This window comes from Salvelinus fontinalis, chromosome 26 (assembly GCF_029448725.1).
Source record: "Salvelinus fontinalis isolate EN_2023a chromosome 26, ASM2944872v1, whole genome shotgun sequence".
Classification (NCBI taxonomy): domain Eukaryota; kingdom Metazoa; phylum Chordata; class Actinopteri; order Salmoniformes; family Salmonidae; genus Salvelinus; species Salvelinus fontinalis.
In genome coordinates, this window is record NC_074690.1 from 26589149 (window position 1) to 26613075 (window position 23927).

Sequence of the window (23927 nt, forward strand, 5' to 3'; positions counted from 1 at the left end):
TTCAGGTGTTCCAACGTCGTCAGAACGGCCTGACAGATTTCTCCAGGAAATGGAGTGACTACAGGGTCGGCTTTGGAAACCTAGAGGATGAATTCTGGCTCGGTAAGACTGTTTTCTAGATGACTCATCTCAACCCCATAACACTTTTTCGGAGGTACTTTATATCTAGCTCTCTAGAGAGGTACCCCCACTCCTGGGATAGAGAATGTAGTTTGAATTGTACACTACTTAAATACATGCTCCAGTACTTTGGAGACGAAGAAAGTATTTTTTAAATACTTTGGGCTGGATGTGTCAATGTGTAGTTAACGCATAAGCTATGAAAATAATTACTGTCTCACCTCAATTTGCCACGAAAACCATAGTTTGAAAGCAACTGTTTTCCTGAAGTTGGGCCTTAACATTTATTTTTTTTCACCTTTATATAACCAGGGAGGCCAGTTGATAACAAGTTCTCATTTACAACTGCGACCTGGCCAAGATAAAGCAAAGCAGTGCGACAAAAACCACAACGCAGAGTTACTCATAAACAAACGTACAGTCAATAACACAAAAGAAAATACAAGTTTAAAAATCTATGTACAGTGTGTGCACATGTAGAAGGGAGGTAGGGAGGGAGGTAGGCAATAAATAGGTAATTGAGGAGAAAATAATTACAATTTAGCATTTACATTTACATTTACATAAGTCATTTAGCAGACGCTCTTATCCAGAGCGACTTACAAATTGGTGCATTCACCTTATGACATCCAGTGGAACAGCCACTTTACAATAGTGCATCTAGATCTTTTAAGGGGGGGGGGGGGGGGCAGAAGGATTGCTTTATCCTAGGTATTCCTTGAAGAGGTGGGGTTTCAGGTGTCTCCGGAAGGTGGTGATTGACTCCGCTGTCCTGGCGTCGTGAGGGAGTCAGCATTAATACTGGAGTGATAGATGTGCAGTTGATGATGTGCAAGTAGAGATACTGGGGTGTAAAAGAGCAAGAGGATAAGTAATAATATGGGGATGAGGTGGTCGGGTGTGCTATTTACAGATTGGCTGTGTACATGTACAGTGATCGGTAAGCTGCTCTGACAGCTGATGCTTAAAGTTAGAGAGGGAGATTTAAGACTCCAGCTTCAGAGATTTTTGTAATTCGTTCCAGTCATAGGAGTCAGAGAACTGGAAGGAAAGGCGACCAAAGGAAATGCTGGCTTTGGGGATGACCAGTGCAATATACCTGCTGGAGAACGTGCTACGGGTGGGTGTGGTTATGGTGACCAGTGAGCTAAGATAAGGCGGGGCTTTACCTAGCAAAGACTTATAGATGACCTGGAGCCAGTGGGTTTGGCAACGAATATGAAGCGAGGGCCAGCCAACGAGAGCATACAGGTCGCAGTGGTAGGTAGTATATGGAGTTTTGGTGATAAAAGGGATGGCACTGTGATAGACTACATCCAGTTTGCTGAGTAGAGTGTTGGGGGCTATTTTGTAAATGACATCACCGAAGTCAAGGATCGGTAGGATAGGCAGTTTTATGAGGGTATGTTTGGCGGCATGAGTAAAGGAGGCTTTGTTGCGAAATAGGAAGCCGATTCTAGATTTCATTTTGGATTGGAGATGCTTAATGTGAGTCTGGAAGGAGAGTTTACAGTCTAACTAGACATCTAGGTATTTGTAGTTGTCCACATATTCTAGGTCAGAACCGTTCAGAGTAGTGATGCAGGTTGGGCGGGAGGGTATGGGCAGCAATCGGTTGAAGAGCATGCTCTTAGTTTTACTAGCCTTTAAAAGCAGTTGGAGGCCACGGAAGGAGTGTTGCATGGCAATGAAGCTCGTTTGGAGGTTAGTTAACACAGTGTCCAAAGAAGTTCCAGATGTATACAGAATGGTGTCGTCTGCGTAGAGGTGGTTCAGAGACTCACCAGCAGCAAGAGTGACGTCATTGATATATACAGAGAAAAGAGTCGGCCTGAGAATTGAACCGTGGCACCCCCATAGAGACTGCCAGAGGTCCGGACAACAGGCCCTCCGATTTTAACCAATAAGGTTGCAGGGTGGGCCCAACAGCTCAGTGGACACAGCAGAGAGAGAGAGATAGAGAGCAATGACGTGGTGCACGTAGTACAGATTTCAGGGGACCACTTTGGCTCGTGAGTACTATTTTCAGAACTACAGGCTAAAAAGTACAAAAAGTACAGAAGAATCTCTTTAAAATAGGAATAGGAGGCCCTTGTGTTGCAGTCTCTGCTTCTGCTTATCTCTCCCAGAGCAGGGATAACAGTTGACTTCATTTAGACATTTGTTTGTAGTCTGTTGTTTCTCTCTCTCTCTCTCTCTCTCTCTCTCTCTCTCTCTCTCTCTCTCTCTCTCTCTCTCTCTCTCTCTCTCTCTCTCTCTCTCTCTCTCTCTCTCTCTCTCTCTCTCTCTCTCTCTCTCTCTCTCTCTTCTCTCTCTTCTCTCTCTTCTCTCTCTCTCTCATTTTATTACTTCACAACACTAGGTCTGTGATTTATTAATGGATGTATTCTGCTCTCATTTCTCACTGCATGGTAATTGTTTTTCATAAATTCTCTGATTCTGAAACAAAACAAAAGGCTCACTCCTTTGATGCACTGTGAAACATTTCTGCAAATCTCATTATAAAAGCCATAATTATATTCATTAGAAAAGCTGTTTCTTCATCGGCCAGTTTTCATGTTATTGTTTTGGAAATAGATAAAAGATTGTACCCACGAATACTTCATAATAGAGATCCCAACCTTGAGAAATACTTTTGGTACTTTTAATTAGAAAAATAGAATGACAATACAGTACACTTTCAGAACCAAAATCTGTCTGTTTGATAAAAGGATTGTTAAATAATTTAACCTTTAGAAAATTACAGAGTCTTGATGACCCTGCATTTACGTCAGAGCGTTCATCCATGCCTCTTTCTATATCAGCAAATGCCACTAAGCCCCTATTCAGGCTGTACCACATGTACTAGTGACACACAGATCCTGGTAAACGACTATGATTCATGACTCCTTCCTGATTGGTAAAAACACTTCTCATCCAGTAAATATTCCTTATGACTTGTTTCATTTCCCCTGACTCAGTGCTGTGTTCACTCCTGCTGGAAGGCCCATGCTGCGCCCCAAATGGCTGATCAGGGGTGTATTCATTCTGCCGATTCTGTTAAAAACGCTTCTTAAACGGTAGTAAACCGAACAAAACTGGGATAGACATACCTGAATTTGTCCAGTAGAAACTCTCATTCGCAACTGTTGGACTAATGATTACACCCTATATCAGCTAGATGCAGGCAAGAGTGTGCAAGGTGTTATTGAATGTCACTGTCTGTCCATGTGTCACTGTCAGTCGCCTCAAATTTGTCTCTTGACCTGTGTGCACCTACGTTGTAAACTTTCATTCATAGGCTAGGTTGTAGCAACCTCATGATGGGTGTAGCAAACAATTTGAGTATCATGTAGTAGCCTAAACCTATCACTGTTACATTGAACTGGGTGAATGGAATATGAATGAGAGTCATCCAAGATGCTGTAATAGAAATCAATTGGTATAGATAGATATGACCATGAGAGGAGAATAGTGGTGCTCCCGGAGGACAGCATAGTGGAGCTTCAGATGATGTAAGCACGCAGCACCTGACCTTATCTACAACATCCTGCAGTACATGCTGCTGTTGTGAGACCCGGGAGACACAATAACATTTGGTTTAACTACCCTGATATGGAGGAGCTCTATCTACTGGGACACTTAAGATTAAGATTTGCTCACACTGAAGAAACGGGAATTAGTGGATGCTATTTTCAGTAGCCGTTTTAAAAAAGCCAATTTTTGTTACAGTTGTGGCGCTATCCATTAATCGGACTCATTGACCTGACCCTGGCAAAATATATTGTCAATTTGTGGTCGTAATATAAAGAAATTGATGCAGTTGTGCAATATGCAATTATTATTGCTCTTTTTAATTTGCCCCCTCATTTCTGTGGAAGTGTAGGAGTAAGATGGGTAATAAAATGATAAGAGATGTTAATTTAGGAGATAAAATTAGAACAGAATACAGCCTCCGAATGAATTTTTAATCCTGCTGGCAATTTGTAATGAAAAACTAAGCTATCTAAGCGATGAATAGCAGATGATCCTGCATTCTGCGATGGCAAATCTGAGTTCACTCAATGTTTAACACATCTTATTACAGCAATTGCTTTTCCCCTGTCACCACCAAGTGCCTTCTTTGCTTTCTAATGCCGACTGTATCTTTTGCTGACATATCGAAGACCAAGCCCAGTTTTGCCCTGGTTCAGCCCAATGCTTGTCATCGGAAGCTTGACGTTTTTACATATGGTTTCAAAAAACTGCCATCTGCTATCATGAGGCATCTACAACATCATATGATTTTCAGCTTGAGGTTAAACAGGAAACATCCATGCCAAGCAGGAAGGTTTGTTATCTTGGGAAAGATAGGTACAATCTCCCTGGTCCTTATCATCACAGCCTGGCTAGGCTCTGGGCTGGCGACAGCAGCAAGGCCAAATCCACCACAGACTGTTGACTGGAAGATATGGACAGTTTTCAACATTTGCCCGTTATCTCTACATGTCATTTGCTGTGTGCATCAGTTTTAACCATTTCAAGGTGCAGGTAGAAGTTAATTTTAGACTTATGTAAGTGACAGTTATCATTTGAAATGAGCAATGATTTTATATACATAGAGTACCAGTCAAAAGTTTGGACACACCTACTCCAATGGTTTTTCTTTGTTTTTACTATTTTCTACATTGTAGAACGATAGTGTAGACATCAAAACTATGAAATTACACATATGGAATCATGTAGTAACCAAAAAGTGTTAAACAAATCAAAACATATTTTATAGTAGCCACCCTTTGCCTTGATGACAGCTTTGCACACTCTTGGCATACTCTCAGCCAGCTTCATGAGGTAGTCACCTGGAATGCATTTCAATTAACAGGTGTGCCTTGTTAAAAGTTAATTTGTGGAATTTCTTTCCTTCTTAATGCATTTGAGCCAATCAGTTGTATAGTGGCACGGTAGGGATGATTTACAGAAGATAGCCCTATTTGGTAAAAGGCCAAGTCCATATTATGGAAAGAACAGCTCAAATAAGCAAAGAGAAATGACAGGCCATCATTATTTCAAGACATAAAGGTCAGTCAATCTGGAAAATGACAAGAACTTTGAAAGTTTCTTCAAGTGCAGTCGCAAGTGCTATGGTGAAACTGGCTCTCATAAAAACAGCCACAGGAAAGGAAGACCCAGAGTTACCTCTGCTGCAGAGGATAAGTTCATCAGAGTTACCAGACTCAGAAATTGCAGCCCAAATAAGTGCATCACAGAGTTCAAGCAACAGACACATCTCAACATCAACTGTTCAAAGGAGACTGCGTGAAACAGGCCTTCATGGCCGAATCGCTGCAAAGAAACCACTACTAAAGGACTCCAATAAGAAGAGGAGACTTGCTTGGGCCAAGTAACACGAGCAAAGGACATTAGACAGGTAGAAATCTGTCCTTTGGTCTGATGAGTCCAAATTTGAGATTTTTGGTTCCAACCGCCATGTCTTTGTGAGAAGCAGAGTAGGTGAACGGATGATCTCTGCATGTGTGGTTCCTACCGTGAAGCATGGAGGAGGTGTTTTGGTGTAGGGGTGCTTTGCTGGTGACACTGTGGGCAATTTATTAAGAGTTCCAGGCATTCTTAACAAGCATTCTGCAGTGATACGCCATCCCATCTGGTTTCCGCTTAGTGTGACTATCATTTGTTTTTCAACAGGACAATGAACCAACACACTTCCAGGCCGTGTAAGGGCTATTTGACCAAGAAGGAGAGTGATGGAGTGCTGCATCAGATGATCTGTCCTCCACAATCACCCGACCTCAACCCAATTGAGATGGTTTGGGATGAATTGGACAGCAGAGTGAAGGAAAAGCAGCCAAATAAAGTGCTCAGCATATGTGGGAACTCCTTCAAGACAGTTGCAAAAGCATTCCAGGTGAAGCTGGTTGAGAGTATGTCAAGAGTGTGCAAAGCCGTCTTCAAGGCAAAGGGTGGTTTCTTTGAATAATTACAACCTGATTCCACATGTGTTATTTAATAGTGTTAATGTCTTCACTATTATTCTACAATGTAGAAAAAAGTAAACATAAAGAAAAACCCTTGAATGAGTAGGTGTGTCCAAACTTTTGACTTGTCTTGTATATATATACTGTATATATATATACACAGTGCACTCGGAAAGTATTAAGACCAATTTCCTTTTTCCACATTTTGTTACGTTACAGCCTTATTGTAATATGTTTGAAATAGTTTTTCCCCCCTCCTCAATCTACACACAATACCGCATAATGATGAAGCAAAAATCAGTTTATATAATATCACATTTACATAATTATTCAGACCCTTTACTCAGTACTTTGTTGAAGCACCTTCTGCAGCGATTACAGCTTCGAGTCGTCTTGGGTATGACATGCTTAACACACCTGTATTTGGGGAGTTTCTCCCATTCTTCTCTGCATATCCTCTCAAGCTCTGTCAGGTTGGATGGGGAGCGTCGCTGCACAGCTATTTTCAGGTCTCTCCAAAGATGTTGGATTGGGTTCACGTCCAGGCTCTGCTGAGCCACTCAAGGAAATTCAGACTTGTCCCGAAGCCACTCCAGCATTGTCTTAGCTGTGTGCTTATGACCATTGTCCTGTTGGAAGGTGAACCTTCGCCTCAGTCTGAGGTCCTGAGCGTTTTGGAGCAGGTTTTCATCAAGGATCTCTTTCTATTTTAATCCGTTCATCTTTCCCTCGATCCTGATTAGTCTCCCAGTCCCTGCAGCTGAAAAACATCCCCACAGCATGATGCTGCCAACACCATGCTTCACCGTAGGGATGGTGCCAGCTTTCCTCCAGACGTGACGATTGGCAATAAGGCAATAGAGTGGGGGACCTTAAATAGACAGGCGGTGTGCCTTTCCAAATCATGTCCAATCAATTGAATTTACCACAGATGGACTCCAATCAAGTTTTAGAAACATCTCAAGGATGATCAATGGAAACAGGATGCACCTGAGCTCAATTTCGAGTCTCATAGCAAAGGTTCTGAATACTTATGTAATAAAGGTATTTCTGTTTTTTTAATTTTAATACATTTTCAAACATTTCTAAAAACCTGTTTCCACTTTGTCATTTTGGGGTATTGTGTGTAGATTTATGAGGAAAACATTTATTCAATTAATTTTAGAATAAGGCTGTAATGTAACAAAATGTGGAAAAAGTCAAGGGGTCTGAATACTTTCCGAATGCACTATATATACTACATGACCAAAAGTATGTGGACACCTGCTTGTCGAATATCTCATTCCAAAATCATGGGCATTAATATGCAGTTGGTTTCCCCTTTGCTGATAAAACAACCTCCACTCTTCTAGGAAGGCTTTCCACTAGATGTTTGAACATTGCTGCGGGGACTTGCTTCCATTCAGCCACAAGAGCATTCGTGAGGTCGGCACCGATATTGGCCGATTAGGCCTGGCTCGCAGTCGGCGTTCCAATACATCCCAAAAGTCTTCGATGGGGCTGAGGTCAGGGCTCTGTGCAGACCAGTCAAGTTCTTCCACACCAATCTCGACAAACCATTTCTGTATAGACCTTGCTTTGTGCACGGGGCATTGCCATGCTGAAACAGGAAAGGGCCTTCCCCAAACTGTTGCCACAGAGTTGGAAGTACAGAATAGTCTAGAACGTCATTGTATGCTGTAGCGTTAAGATTTCCCTTCACTGGAACTAAAGGACCTAGCCCAAACCATGAAAAACAGTCCCAGACCATTATTCCTCCTCCACCAAACTTTACAGTTGCCACTATGCATTGGGGCAGGTAGTGAACTCCTGGCATCCGCTAAACCCAGAATTGTCCGTCGGACTACCAGATGGTGAAGCGTGATTCATCACTCCAGAGTCCAATGGCGGCGAGCTATACACCACTTCAGCTGACGCTTGGCATTGCGCATGGTATTCTTAGGCTTGTGTGCGGCAGCTCGGCCATGGAAACCCATTTTCCATGGCCGAGTATCAGTATCAGTTTTTGGACACACTTGTTAATTCAAGGGTTTTTCTTTATTTTACTATTTTCTACATTGTAGTATAATAGTAAAGACCGCAGTGTGATGGAAAAGCCGCCAACAGGTGCTCAGTGTATGTGGGAACTCCTTCAAGACTGTTGGAAAAGCATTCCAGGTGAAGCTGGTTGAGAGAATGTCAAGAGTGTGTAAATCTGTCATCAAGGCAAAGGATTGCTACTTTGAAGAATCTCAAATATAATATATATTTGATTTGTTTAACACTTTTTTGCTTACTACATGATTCCATATGTGTTATTTCATAGTGTTGATGTCTTCACTATTATTCTACAATGTAGAAAATAGTAAAAATAAAGAAAAACTCTTTTTTTTTTATTTTTTTTTTATTTCACCTTTATTTAACCAGGTAGGCTAGTTGAGAACAAGTTCTCATTTGCAACTGCGACCTGGCCAAGATAAAGCATAGCAGTGTGAACAGACAACAACACAGAGTTACACATGGAGTAAACAATAGACAAGTCAATAACATGGTAGAAAAAAGAGAATCTATATACAATGTGTGCAAAAGGCATGAGGTAGGCAATAAATCGAATAATTACAATTTAGCAGATTAACACTGGAGTGATAAATCATCAGATGATCATGTGCAAGAAGAGATACTGGTGTGCAAAAGTGCAGAGAAGTAAAATAAATAAAAGCAGTATGGGGGTGAGGTAGGTAAATTGGGTGGGTAGTTTACAGATGGACTATGTACAGCTGCAGCGATCGGTTAGCTGCTCGGATAGCAGATTTTTAAAGTTGTTGAGGGAGATAAAAGTCTCCAACTTCAGAGATTTTTGCAATTCGTTCCAGTCGCAGGCAGCAGAGAACTGGAAGGAAAGGCGTCCAAATGAGGTTTTGGCTTTAGGGATGATCAGTGAGATACACCTGCTGGAGCGCGTGCTACGGGTGGGTGTAGCCATCGTGACCAGTGAACTGAGATAATGCGGCACTTTGCCTTGCATAGCCTTGTAGATGACCTGGAGCCAGTGGGTCTGACGACGAACATGTAGGGAGGGCCAGCCGACTAGGGCATACAGGTCGCAGTGGTGGGTCGTATAAGGTGCTTCAGTAACAAAACGGATGGCACTGTGATAAACTGCATCCAGTTTGCTGATTAGAGTATTGGAGGCTATTTTGTAGATGACATCGCCGAAGTCGAGGATCGGTAGGATAGTCAGTTTTACTAGGGTAAGTTTGGCGGCGTGAGTGAAGGAGGCTTTGTTCCGGAATAGAAAGCCGACTCTAGATTTGATTTTGGATTGGAGATGTTTGATATGAGTCTGGAAGGAGAGTTTGCAGTCTAGCCAGACACCTAGGTACTTATAGATGTCCACATATTCTAGGTCGGAACCGTCCAGGGTGGTGATGCTAGTCGGGCGTGCGGGTGCAGGCATCGAACGGTTGAAAGCATGCATTTGGTTTTACTAGCGTTTAAGAGCAGTTGGAGGCCACGGAAGGAGTGTTGTATGGCATTGAAGCTCGTTTGGAGGTTAGATAGCACAGTGTCCAGGGAAGGGCCGGAAGTATACAGAATGGTATCGTCTGCGTAGAGGTGGATCAGGGAATCGCCCGCAGCAAGAGCAACATGATTGATGTATACAGAGAAAAGAGTCGGCCCGAGAATTGAACCCTGTGGTACCCCCATAGAGACTGCCAGAGGACCGGACAACATGCCCTCCGATTTGACACACTGAACTCTGTCTGCAAAGTAGTTGGTGAACCAGGCAAGGCAGTCATTAGAAAAACCGAGGCTATTGAGTCTGCCGATAAGAATATGGTGATTGACAGAGTCGAAAGCCTTGGCCAGGTCGATGAAGACGGCTGCACAGTAATGTCTTTTATCGATGGCGGTTATGATATCGTTTAGTACCTTGAGCGTGGCTGAGGTGCACCCGTGACCGGCTCGGAAACCGGATTGCACAGCGGAGAAGGTACGGTGGGATTCGAGATGGTCAGTGATCTGTTTGTTGACTTGGATTTCGAAGACCTTAGCTAGGCAGGGCAGGATGGATATAGGTCTGTAACAGTTTGGGTCCAGGGTGTCTCCCCCTTTGAAGAGGGGGATGACAGCGGCAGCTTTCCAATCCTTGGGGATCTCAGATGATACGAAGGAGAGGTTGAACAGGCTGGTAATAGGGGGTGCGACAATGGCAGCGGACAGTTTCAGAAATAGGGGCCCCAGATTGTCAAGCCCAGCTGATTTGTATGGGTCCAGGTTTTCCAGCTCTTTCAGAACATCTGCTATCTGGATATGGGTAAAGGAGAAGCTGGGGAGGCTTGGGCGAGTAGCAGCGGGGGGGGGCGGGGCTGTTGGCCAAGGTTGGAGTCGCCAGGTGGAAGGCATGGCCAGCCATTGAGAAATGTTTGTTGAAGTTTTCGATTATCACGGACTTATCAGTGGTGACCGTGTTATCTAGCCTCAGTGCAGTGGGCAGCTGGGAGGAGGTGCTCTTGTTTTCCATGGACTTTACAGTATCCCAGAACTTTTTGGAGTTAGAGCTACAGGATGCAAATTTCTGCTTGAAAAAGCTGGCTTTTGCTTTCCTGACTGACTGCGTGTATTGGTTCCTGACTTCCCTGAACAGTTGCATATCACGGGGGCTCTTCGATGCTATTGCAGTTCGCCACAGGATGTTTTTGTGCTGGTCGAGGGCAGTCAGGTCTGGAGTGAACCAAGGGCTATATCTGTTCTTGGTTCTGCATTTTTTGAACGGAGCATGCTTGTCTAATATGGTGAGGAAGTAACTTTTAAAGAATGAATGAGTAGGTGTGTCCAAACTTTTGACTGGTACTGTGTGTATGTATAATTTTTGTGTGTTTTTATTGTCACTTCTTTTTCAGGTTTGGACAACATACAGAAGCTCTCAGCTCAAGGTCGCTATGAGCTCCGGATCGACATGAAGGATGGCCAGGAGTCTGTCTACGCCAGCTATGACAAGTTCGCCATTGGAGACGCCAGGAATCTGTACAAACTCAGGATAGGAGAGTACAATGGCACAGCTGGTGAGCATTTATGTACACTCTACTCTATGTGGTGCTGATTTAAGACCAATCAACTGATCTATTGAACATATATGACCTCTAACAGCCAAGACATTTTTTTATTTTACCAGGCAAGTCAGTTAAGAATAAATTCTTATTTACAATGATGGCCTAGGAACAGTAGGTTAACTGCCTTGTTCAGGGTCAGAACAACAGATTCAGAACAGACCTTGTCAGCTCGGGAATTCGATCTAGCAACCTTTCAGTTACTGACCCAACACTCTAACCACTAGGCTACCTGCCGCCCCACTGAACAATAAAAGCCGTTTTCCTCCATCTTCTTTATGGTTTCTTGAGGAAACGTGTTGTACTTATTTTATCTCCCATCCCTCAACACTCGGCTCCAGCCCGATAGTATTATACGCTTCAGATTGCCAGTGTACGTACCCATGTCATGTGCTGTTTCCGTCAGTTCAATTCATTTTCATTCCCTGTCACAGGGGACTCGCTGAGCTATCACCAAGGCCGTCCCTTCTCCACCAAGGACAGAGACAATGACATTGCCGTGACCAACTGTGCTCTGTCCTACAAAGGAGCCTGGTGGTACAAAAACTGCCATCGGGCCAACCTGAACGGGAAATACGGCGAGTCGAGACACAGTCAGGTTGGTGTCCCTGTTATCATCCGCACTGGGACTGAGCAGTGGGACTGAGCAGCTGCCTCAGCTTACCACTGTGATGACAGGCATTAAAGGCCACACTCTGTGAGATTCCCAGTCATTTCCATTAAAGACGTAAAGAAAACTTTAAATCTCTTACTGTTTTCCCAACAGTGTGATATTTGATACAAGTAAGAGTCTTGTAAAGAGCTTTTGATGAGACTACTACAGAAGCCTTGCAACATTACACAGATCAGCAGTTTCCAATATCTTTAACCTTTTGATGACATGAAATGATCTCAGACATAAAAAGAGGAACTAGCTACAGGTAACTACCAAAATAAAGGAAACACCAACTTAAAGTATCTTAATAGGGCTTTGGGCCACCACGATCTGCCAGAACAGCTTCAATGTGCTTTGGCATAGATTCTACAAGTGTCTGGAACTCTATTGGAGGGATGCAACACCATTCTTGCATAAGAAATTCCATAATTTGGTGTTTTATTGATGGTGGTGGAAAACGCTGTTTCAAGGGCCGCTCCAGAATCTCCCACCGGTGCTCAATTGAGATCTAGTGACTGAGACACACACACACGTACTCGCTCGCACACACGCCCACACACACACACACACACACCCTTTAAACCCCCTATACTCCTTTGAGAATCTTCTGTCAAAGTCACTGAGATCTCTTCTAGCCATGGTAGCCAAAATAATGGGCAACTGGACTTATTTATATATGACCCTAAGCATGATGGGATGTTAATTGTTTCATTAAACTCAGGAACCACACCTGTGTGGAAGCACCTGCTTTCAATATACTTTGTATCCCTCATTTAATCAAGTGTTTCCTTTATTTTGGCAGTTACCTGTGCATTGTACTGCAGGTAAGATAAGAATGTCTGCATTATTTTTATCCACTAATTGAGTTATGGTCTACAATGACCATAGTGAGATCAAACCACAAATAGCATTGAAAATGTTTACACATTTTTCTGAACAGCACAATGGGCAATATTAGAAATACCACTAAGGTTGGTCTGAGTCAGCTGAGGAAACAGGAGTCAGCTGAGGAAACAGGAGTCAGCTGAGGAGACAGGAGACAGCTGAGCATGTCACATTTGAATTAGTAGTGAACTGAACATTGAGCACAATATCCATATTAGACATACTGTATAAGTCATATAGTAAAGTTTGTGGCCGTACGCACATCCTTGATAAAGAAGTGCACTGTACATATTCTAAGAAAACCATGTTGTGTCATATCAGATATCTCTGTTTCCAAACACTGTTCTCTCTTGATCCTACATTGTCCTCTATTCATCCTATACAGGGTATCAACTGGTACCACTGGAAGGGCCATGAGTTCTCTGTCCCCTTTGTGGAGATGAAAATGAGGCCGTTCAACTACCGCAGCATCAGTGGCAAGCGAAGGAGGTCCACTCCTCCAGAATAAACCCCTACACCTTACCCCTCAACCCCAATCCAGCTTGCTGTTCCTACTTTTACATAAGGCTGAAAGACAAAAGGAGGAGCTATGCAATTTATACAAAATTTGAATGACAATGGTTCTGTTAGCTAGCCTGGATATGCAGACTGAATTCAGCTCTGTTTCATGTTTGTTTCAAAATCCATTCAGTCTGGATTTTAAGGCTATCTATTTGCTAAAATAGGGAGGTAAACCATAAGATTTTTGTGTTTAGTTATTTGCCCTGTCCTGGAAGGTGAAGAGATGAACTCAGAGTAGCTGTCATGAACTTCTCTCTATCCATACAATATAAGTACATGAGAGCTAGGATTATTTTCCCCATTAAAAAAAGTAATTTTAACAAAATTCTATATGCCCGTAAACAAGTAAGATATCTCTATTTTTATAACTGATATTGTAACAAAGTTAATTTATTACATGATATAATTTGATGCCTTGTTATTGATATTTTTATTGAAATAGCAACCCTCCATGAGTTTCATAGTCAAATGCCTGCATGGAGCAATTCATTGGACATTGACAAAACATTGGCACTCATAATGAGTCAATCAGCATTCACCAAGCTACACACCAGCCTGTAGCAGTGGATTCAACATCAGCTATTGATTTGTTTATTTATGTCCATTTGTCCAATTTGCTTTTGAATGTACAATAAAATCCCAAATCCACACCCTGGTTGGAATGGAAGAAACAGGATCATCAAACAATAGCTGCTCAACTTGAAATGTATAGGCCTAGACTCTAGTGCCCCATTTAGTAAGAAAATAACAGTGAGCAAGTTATTTGCGCTGAGGTAATACATAGTATGACCATTGTCATTCAATACTTGTCTTTACACTGCCCTGCATAACTCAAATATATAACATTGTTGACCAATATTCACATACGGTATTCTCCATGAGGAAATTCCAACTCCACAAACAAATACAAAGCTGTGTGAAGATCCTGTATAGGAGGTAGCGCTCTCAAATGTTTCCACACTATGTTACTTGCATTGATGGTGCTAATAGTTCTGACATGAAACCAAAGATTTGCTGAAGAGAAAATGCGCTGTCGACAGAGCTCTCTTTCTTTGTAACCTCATCATCACCTTAGCAGATGTTTCTGTGATCCTCGGTTTTAGGCCCAGCAACAATTCTCGTGGTTACTTTTTGAACATTAGTTCTTTGTCAGTATTTTAGTAAATTATTTGAAATTGATAACCTCATTTACTGTATGTTGGTGTTCGATAGTCGTCCTGTACATTATACAATCCTCCTTTCTCACCCGTATGTAATGTTTAACTATGTTATGCCACCAGTGCAAGTAACACTTGGCCTGCTGTAGAGAACCCCTCATGTCCTCCATGTACATCTGATGGATACACTGTAATCCTACTTATCCAATACTTTCATCAAATCGTTTAATTGTGTTGTTCTCCTTAGTTGTTTTTATTGACTAATTGACTAATATTTTCATCCAGATATGGCTTAAATACCCTCACCCAATCTCTACAAACTGTAACAACCACACAGTGGGTCATAATCATTTTGTACATTTTATGTCGTTCATTGTCCTTTAGACTTGATGACTTGAAACAATGGTGATTGTCCATCCTATAGACTACTGGTACTAATATATCCATATAAGAATTAGGAGGAGGAGACATATTTCAGTATTTACCCTTGTAGATGCAGAGTAATATAGAAGCATTAAGAAACGCTGATACTACTTCCCCTATTGTTCTAACCATAGTTGTTAACACAGACTTGTTTTGAAAAGCGGTGAGCCTACTGCATGCTAACAATCATGATCAACACCTTCATGGTAATAACAAACGTGTCATCAGAATCTGCATCGTTGGGAAGGGCTCGTAAAGCAAGCATTTCACGGTAAATTCCACACCCTTTGTATTCAGCGCATGTAACAAATAAAATGTGATTTGATTTTGATTTACTTTTGAATTTAAATGTAGAAATTCTTCTCTGAATTCTGCTTGTTAAGTGACTGTTTCAGATCTGTTAATGCAATGCATCTCCCAGAGCAATACATAGTGTTTTCTTTTTCACTAGAATAGGATGTGTACTTATTTCTTAACTACTTAGACTAACTTTGCCTCATGGCACTTTTGCAAGGAATGAGAGTGATGAAGCTCTGTAGATAACAGATGGAATGTATGTAACATAAGAGATATCACTTTTGTCAAACGCTGGTGTGCCCTAATTGTAATCCAAAAGCTTACTGACTCCTGCTCTCTTTTACAGAAATCTGAAATTAATGAATTGTCAATCAATCAATCAGAATGACACAGTCTTATTTTGCAAAGCCTCAAGCTTGGTCAAGTGAAGTGTTCTGATTATCCAGAAGATTATCCAGAAGTTGTTGCAGGCCTATTCCAAGCTGTAGGACAGGTATACTGTAGTTCTTATTTATGTTATGATTCCTTTCAGTAACTTAACCTTTTCCTTCACACCCCTGGTTTAGCAGGGCTGTGTGCAATGTGCACACACATTAAGCTAGTTGTCACTATTTTAACCTCCAGAATCTCTGCCAAGAATTCAAGTTGAGGTCTGAGCTGGAAAAGTTATATTTCAAATGCAGTGACTAAATACCCTTACCTGTTTTGATTTGGTTTCAGGGGAGCCTAAAGAGAGAATATCTACAAAGAACTAGAATTTTGATCGAACGGTGTTAGAGTAGTAAGATACTGTTATCTTGTGTTAGGCTTGCGATGTAAAAGCACATCTAACTATTGAAGGGAACCTCAAGTGCAAATGCATGTAATCAATGATGGCTGAGAGAATGCTGAGTGCTAAAGAATATAAACAGATTGAGGGATACTGAGGAGGAAAATAAAACCCACAAAAAATGTATTGTCTGTAAGAAAGGTAATAGAATCTCAATATGCTGAATATAACGTTGTTTAATCATGCCTTTACAAATCAGGACAACACATTGCACATGCACAAAATTGTCAAAAGTATGTGGACACCCCTTCAAATTAGTGGATTCAGCTACTTCAGCCACACCCATTGCTGACAGGTGTATACAATCGAGCACACCGCCATGCAATCTCCATAGACAAACATTGGCTGTACAATGTCCCGTACTGAAGATCTCAGTGACTTTCAACTTGTCACCAACAAGTCAGTTCGTCAAATTTCTGCCTTGCTACAGCTGCCCCGGTCAACTGTAAGTGCTGTTATTGTGAAGTGGAAACGTCTAGGAGCAATAACTGCTCAGCTGCAAAGTGGTAGGCCATACAAGCTTACAGAACAGGACCGCCGAGTGCTGAAGCGCAAAGCGTGTAAAAATTGTTCAACCTCAGTTGCAACACACTATCAAGTTCCAAACTGCCTCTGGAAGCGACGTCAGCACAGCTTCAGCACAGCTTCATGAAATGGGTTTCCATGGCCGAGCAGCCGCACACAAGCCCAAGATCACCATGCGCAATGCCAAGTGTCGGCTGGAGTGGTGTACAGTTCGCCACCATTGGACTCTGGAGCAGTGGAAACGCGTTCTATGGAGTGATAAACTAGGCTTCACCATCTGGTAGTCCGACGGACAATTCTGGGTTTGGCAGATGCCAGGAGAACGTTCCCTGTCCGACTGCATAGTGACAACTGTAAAGTTTGGTGGAGGAGAAATAATGATCTGGGGCTGTTTTTCATGGTTCAGGCTAGGCCCTTTAATTCCAGTAAAGGGAAATCTTAACGCCACAGGATGCAATGACATTCTAGACAATTCTGTGCTCCGAACTTTGTGGCAACAGTTTGAGGAAGGCCCTTTTCTGTTTCAGCATGATTTCAGGTCCATACAGAAATGGTTTGTCGAGATTGTTGTGGAAGAACTTGACTGGAACTGCACAGAGCCCTGACCTCAAACCTTCAGGATGAATTTGAACGCCGACTGCGAACAAGGCCTAATCGACCAACATCAGTGCCCGACTTCAGTAATGCTATTGTGGCTGAATGGAAGCAAGTCCCTGCAGCAATGTTCCGACATCTAATGGAAAGCCTTCACAGAAGAATGAAGGCTGTTATAGCAGCAAAGGGGGACCAACTTCATATTAATGCCCATGATTTTGGAACGAGATGTTTGACAAGCAAGTGTCCATATACTTTTGGCCATGTAGTGTACGTGACAGGAGTATTTGTGAAGCTGGTACTAAATCCATAAACTGTGGAAACCGAACCGTGTAAATAAAGTATACCTCTACCAGGCATTGTCAGACCTCTACTAGACAGCAACTGTGAAGCAGAATAATAGACAGTACCATTCAAAAGTTTGGACACACCCACTTATTCCAGGGTTTTCTTTATTTATCCTATTTTTTACATTATAGAATAATATTGAAGACATCAAAACTAAGAAAAATACACATACGGAATCATGTAGTAACCAAAAAATTATTTGAGATACTTCAAAGTAGCCACCCTTAGCATGGATTACACCTTTGCACACTTTTGGCATTCTCTCAACTATCTTCACTTGGAATGCTTTTCCAACAGTCTTGAAGGAGTTCCCACGTCTAATGAGCACTTGTTTGCTGCTTTTCCTTCACTCTGTGGTCCAACTCATCCCAAACCATCTCAATTGGGTAGAGGTTGGGTGATTGTGGAGGCCAGGTCATCTGATGTAGCACTCCATCACTCTCCTTCTTGGTCAAGTAGCCCTTAAACAGCATGGAGGTGTGTTGGGTCATTGTCCTGTTGAAAAACAAATTATAGTCACACTAAGTGCAAACCAAATGGGATGGTGTTTCACTGCAGAATGCTGTGGTAGCCATGCTGGTTATGTGTGTCTTGAATTCTAAATAAATCACTGACAGTGTCACAGCAAAGCACACCCACACCATCACACCTCATCCTCCATGCTTCATGGTGGGAAACACACATGCAGAGAGCATCCGTTCACCTACTCTGCGTCTCACAAAGACCAAAGGACAGATTTCCACCGGTCTAATGTCCATTGCTGATGTTTCTTGGCCCAATCAAGTCTCTTCTTCTTTTTGGTGTCCTTTACTAGTGGTTACTTTTCAGCAATTCGACCATGAAGGCCTGATTAACACAGTTTCCTCTGAACAGTTGATGTTGAGATGTGTCTGTTGCTTGAACTCTGAAGCACTTATTTGGGCTGCAATTTCTGAGGCTGGTTACTCTAATTAACTTATCCTCTGCAGCAGAGGTAACTCTGGGTCTTCCTTTCCTGTGGTGGTCCTCATGAGAGCCAGTTTTATCATAGCGCTTGATGGTTTTTGAGACTGCACTTGAAGAAACTTTCAAAGTTCTTGTCATTTTCCGGATTGATTGAACTTCATGTCTTAAAGTAATGATGGACTGTCGTCTCTTTGCTTATTTAAGCTGTTCCTGCAATAATATTGACTTCGTCTTTTACCAAATAGAAACATCTTCTGTATACCACCCCTACCTTGTCACAACACAACTGATTGACTCAAACGCATTAAGAAGGAAAGAAAATCCACAAATTAACTTTTAACAAGGCACACCTTTTAATTAAAATGCTTTCCAGGTGACTACTTCATGATACTGGTTGAGATAATGCCAAGCGTGTGCAAAGCTGTCATCAAGGCAAAGAGTGCCTACTTTGAAGAATATAAATATAATATATTTTGATTTGTTGAACACTTTTTTGGGTTATTTAATGATTCCATATGTGTTATTTCATAGTTTTTCTGTCTTCACTATTATCTTACAATGTAGAAAATAGTAAAAATAAAGAAAAACCCTTGAATGAGAAGGTATGTCCAAACTTTTGACTGGAACTGTATAGATGTTTTTATTTTATTTAACTAGGCAAGTCAGTTAAGAACAAATTCTTATTTCCGGGTTAGGCCAAACCCTAACCCGGAGGACGCTGAGCCAATTGTGCGCCGCCCTATTGGACTCTCAATCACAGCTGGTTGTGATACAGCCCAGGATCAAACCAGGGTTTGTAGTGACACCTCTAGCACTGAAATGCAGTGTCTTAGTCTGCTGCTCCACTCGGGAAGAATGTGGTTAATTCTTACATTTTGGTGGAAAAAATGTATTTCCCCTTAGGGCCAACTCGATCTGTCCTACTATTGCTCCCATGCCATCACTTTCATCATAAAGGAGAAGGAATAGTTCTGATCTTAGAAATATAATCACTAGAATGGGTCTAACACACACCGTTGTGATTCCATTTCTATGGTTCTGATAATAGGACTGCACATAATCAACCTCACAGAAAAGACTAATGCTTTAGTCACAGTTTATCACAGATCCTATGTAAATTAAATGACGGACAATTGCATGGCTGTATAAAGCATCATGCAGATTATGGGTGAATTATCTCATCACTTTAGGATGATTATACCGACAGAAGAAGGAGCTAGATGTCTCACAAGATGCATTAATCTGAAGCATTGTTTTACAATTTCCACTCACCATTAAATATAATGATGAGAGGAAGTCCAGTGGCGAGATGTGTGAGAAAATTGATCTAGAAGAAACCTGGCCGACATTCTGCTTATTAACATTGCTCTCAGTACAGTTTTCTGTTCCCAAAACTAGAATCTGTTACGAACAGAGTGCATATAATGTGTTGTTAGTAGGAGTACAAGGGCGAATTGAGTTATTGCACACACGTACTTCACAGAGAAGGCGTTCCCTAACAGAAATATGCAAATACATGCTTAAAAGCACCAGTAGGATCTCACTAGCTCGTGCTTGGCTCTGCCCACGTCCTTGCATGTTCTGGCACAGTGCTTAATTTGCTCCCATTGGAAACAACGGCATTTAGATACCTTGGTTTGTTTACCAGTATCTTTGATTACATTGCCCTAGAATCATTAGTGCTTAGTGCTCAGAAATATAGATTTGATATGCTGTAGGAATAACATTGCTGTTACTCTGTTAGTAGGCATTCTAAATTAATGTTGTTGCCCTCTCTACCCAGTAGTTGATGTAGGAGGATCAGGACAATAGTCAGATTGGACCTACATCCCAAATGGCACCCTATTCCCTGACCAGGGTCAAAAGTAGTGCACTATATACAGAATAGTGTGCCATGTGGGATGCAGTTAGGGTTTTGAATGTGATAGCCTGAGGCCAAGTTAGCATCTCGACCTTAAAGGATTTATGAGCGGTGACTTGTATGAGAAGCTGTGGTCTGCTCTTCTATTTGAACAGATGAGATACTGTGAAGCGTCTCTGTTTTATCTGGAACACATACAGCAGATCTTTGTATTTATATCTGAGAGAGGTTTCAAGTGTAAGGATGGGAGTGAAATTAAGACTGCATTTTTCTAACAATGTTGAGGGCAGACTTTACTCTATTATTCATTTGCATAACAGATGGTAGCAGCTCATCTAGTGCTTCAGAATGTTCCATATTTCCCCGTTACTTAACCAATCACAGCTTCCCAATTTACTGGAACAACAACTCGCACTGGCTCACAACTCAAACCCACAATCTGTTCCTCTGTTGTGTCATTTAATCAGGCTTATAGGAAGTGTGTGGAATATTTTCCTGTCATTTATTTATATTGTGGTATGTATGACTACTAGACACAGCTATGTTATTAATTTTTCAATTGATGCAACACTGTTGTATAGCTGAAAAGAGCCCCAAGGAATGTTAAAAGGTGTACTTTACCTGTTTGGCTTTAAGATCCCATGAAGAATGTTGAGGAAGGTTGAGACCGTGGAAAAGCTACTTTGATTAGTATCTGGATTGTGTTGTATAATCTTGGATATTACTGATCAGATTAGTTCTAGTTTGACTTAAAAACATGTACTGTATAGTAAATTTTTTAATACATTTTCTACATATTAATAAAATATTCCAATAGTCAATGTTGCTGTTTACAAGTGCAGTTATTTCAGATGTTATTTTCTGTTTCAAGTCCATTTACATGTTTTATAAATGAACACAACAATCTAACAATAATTTCACTTACACTAATAGTTGTTTTTTGCTTGAATATATATCATTCAATATCTTTCAAATCTCTTGGCCTATTTTTTTTTACAGAGAATGTATTCTCAGTAACTCACATGTACAGTATGTTGTGAGTTCATGAAAGTGTGTGAGTGATTTTGTGTTGTGTTGGGTCATGCAAGGATGGGATTCTCTGTGATGGCTGCAGCAAAGAGGCTGCCATCAAACCCAACACTAACTGACCCACAGAGGAAGAGCCTGACGGAAACTTGAGGCTGTGTCCCAAATAGCAACGCGACCGATCCCGGGAGAGTTATCTTTTCTTTGTGAAGGGCAGGGCACCCTGGAATGGGTTTGCTCCGAGAGGGGCCCAAGCCCTGGAAAGCGTTGTGGTTCCGGCGGCGTCCGGTGAGCTCTCGCTGGCCCTTGAAAATCCGTGGGAGAGGGTGTAAATCTCGTGCCACCCTATTCCCTATATAGTGCACTTATTTTGATCAAGTAGTGCATTACATAGGGACACAACCTCAGAGTCTGACAGACACTCACACAACCTGGATATCGTGCTTAAGCTTTAAAAATTAAATAAAATCAAACTTTATTTGTTACATTCGCCAAATAAAACAAGTGTAGACCTTACCGTGAAATGCTTACTTACAAGCCCTTAACCAACAGTACAGTTCAAGAAGATATTGACCAAATAACTAAAGTAAAACATAAAAAAATATTAAAAAGTAACACAATAACATGACAATAACGAGGCCATATACAGGGGGTACCGGTACCAAGTCAGTGTGCGGGGGTACAGGTTAGAGGTAATTTGTACATGTAGGTAGGGGTGAAGTGACAATGCATAGATGGCCTCCCGGCTGGAGCAGTGGTCTAGGGCACTGCATCGCAGTGCTAACTGCGCCACCAGAGTCTCTGGGTTCGCCCCCAGGCTCTGTCGCAGCCGGCCGCGACCGGGAGGTCCGTGGGGCGACGCACAATTGGCATAGCGTCGTCCGGGGTAGGGAGGGTTTGGCCGGTAGGGATATCCTTGTCTCATCGCGCTCCAGCAACTCCTGTGGCGGGCTGGGCGCAGTGCGCGCCAACCAAGGGGGGCCAGGTACACGGTGTTTCCTCCGACACATTGGTGCGGCTGGCTTCCGGGTTGGAGGCGCGCTGTGTTAAGAAGCAGTACGGCTGGTTGGGTTGTGCTTCGGAGGACGCATGGCTTCCGACCTTCGTCTCTCCCGAGCCCGTACGGGAGTTGTAGCGATGAGACAAGGTAGTAATTACTAGCGATTGGATACCACGAAAATTGGGGAGAAAATGGGATAAAAAAATTAAAAATTAAAATTAAAAATTAAAAAAAAGACAATGCATAGATAATAAACAGTGAGTAGCTACAGTGTACAAAACAAATAGAGGGGGGATCAATGTAATAGTCCGGTGGCCATTTGATTAATTGTTCAGTAGTCTTATGGCTTGGTGGTAGAAGCAGTTACGGAGCATTTTGGTCATAGACTTGGCGCTCCAGTACCGCTTGCCGTGCGGTAGCAGAGAAAACAGTCTACGACTTGGGTGACTGGAGATTCTGACAATTTTAATGGGCTTTCCTCGGACACTGCCTAGTATATAGGTCCTGGATGGCAGGAAGCTTGGCCCCAGTGATGTACTGGGCCATACACTTTACCCACTGTAGCGCATTAGGGTCAGATGCCTAGCAGTTACCATACCAGGCAGTGATGTAACCGGTCAGGATGCTCTCGATGGTGCAACTGTAGAATCTGGGGACCCATGACAAATCTTTTTAGTCTCCTGAGGGGGAAAAGGTGTTGTACTGACCTCTAAACGACTGTCTTTGTGTGTTTGGACCATGATAGTTTGTTGGTGATGTGGACACTCTTGACCCGCTCCACTACAGCCCCATTGATGTTAATGGTTGCCTGTTCGGCCAGCCTTTCCTGTAGTCCACGATCAGCTCCTTTGTCTTGCTCACATTGAGCGAGAGGTTTATGTCCTGGCACCACACTGCCAGTTCTCTGACCTCCCATAGGCTGTGTCGTCATTGTCGGTGATCAGGCCTAACACTGTTGTGTCGTCAGCAAACTTAATGATGGTGTTAGAGTTGTGTTTGGCCACGCAGTCGTGGGTGAAAAGGGAGTACAGGAGCGGACAAAGTACACACCTCTGAGGGGCCCCAGTGTTGAGGATTAGCTTGGCAAACGTGTTGTTGCCTACCCTTACCACCTGGGGGCGGCCCGTCAGGAAGTCCAGGATCCAGTTTCAGAAGGAGGTCTTTAGTCCCAGTGTCCTTAGCTTAGTTTTGAGCTTCATCTGCACTATGGTGTTGAACGTTTAGCTGTAGTTAATGAACAGCATTCTCACATACGTAGGTTTTCCTTTTGTCCAGGTGGGAAATCATTAAGGCAGGTTACCTTCGCTTGCTTGAGCACAGGGACTATGGTGGTCTGCTTGAAACATGTAGGTATTACACACTCAGTCAGGGAGAGGTAGAAAATGTCAGTGAAGACGACCGAGAGTATTATCACACAGTCATCCAGAACAGCTGGTGCTCTCATGCATGCTTCAGTGTTGCTTGCCTCGAAGCGAGCATAAAAGGCATTTAGCTCATCTGGTTTGTTCGCGTCACTGGCAACTCACGTCTGGGTTTCCCTTTGTAGTCCGTAATAGTTTTTGTAATAGTTTCCTGGCCAGCCGACTGAGGCATAGGAGCCTGACGTTAAGGCTGAGGTGTGAAAGCCCGAAGATCCGTCGGAGACGGAACAGTCTAACGA

At 42.4% G+C, this 23927-nt stretch overlaps 1 protein-coding gene across 2 annotated transcripts in view; it reads left to right on the forward strand.

Moving 5' to 3' along the window:
- Positions 1–21062, forward strand: part of LOC129824018 (tenascin-R-like) — a 163845-nt gene extending 142783 nt beyond the window's left edge. For both annotated transcript variants that reach the window (XM_055883286.1, XM_055883287.1), the window contains exons 19-22: positions 6–102; positions 10955–11116; positions 11596–11759; positions 13087–21062. In XM_055883286.1, coding sequence (XP_055739261.1) covers positions 6–102; positions 10955–11116; positions 11596–11759; positions 13087–13209 — 546 coding nt within the window. In that variant the 3' untranslated portion in view covers positions 13210–21062. The remainder of the gene's footprint in view (positions 1–5; positions 103–10954; positions 11117–11595; positions 11760–13086) is intronic.
- Positions 21063–23927: the final 2865 nt, after the last annotated feature.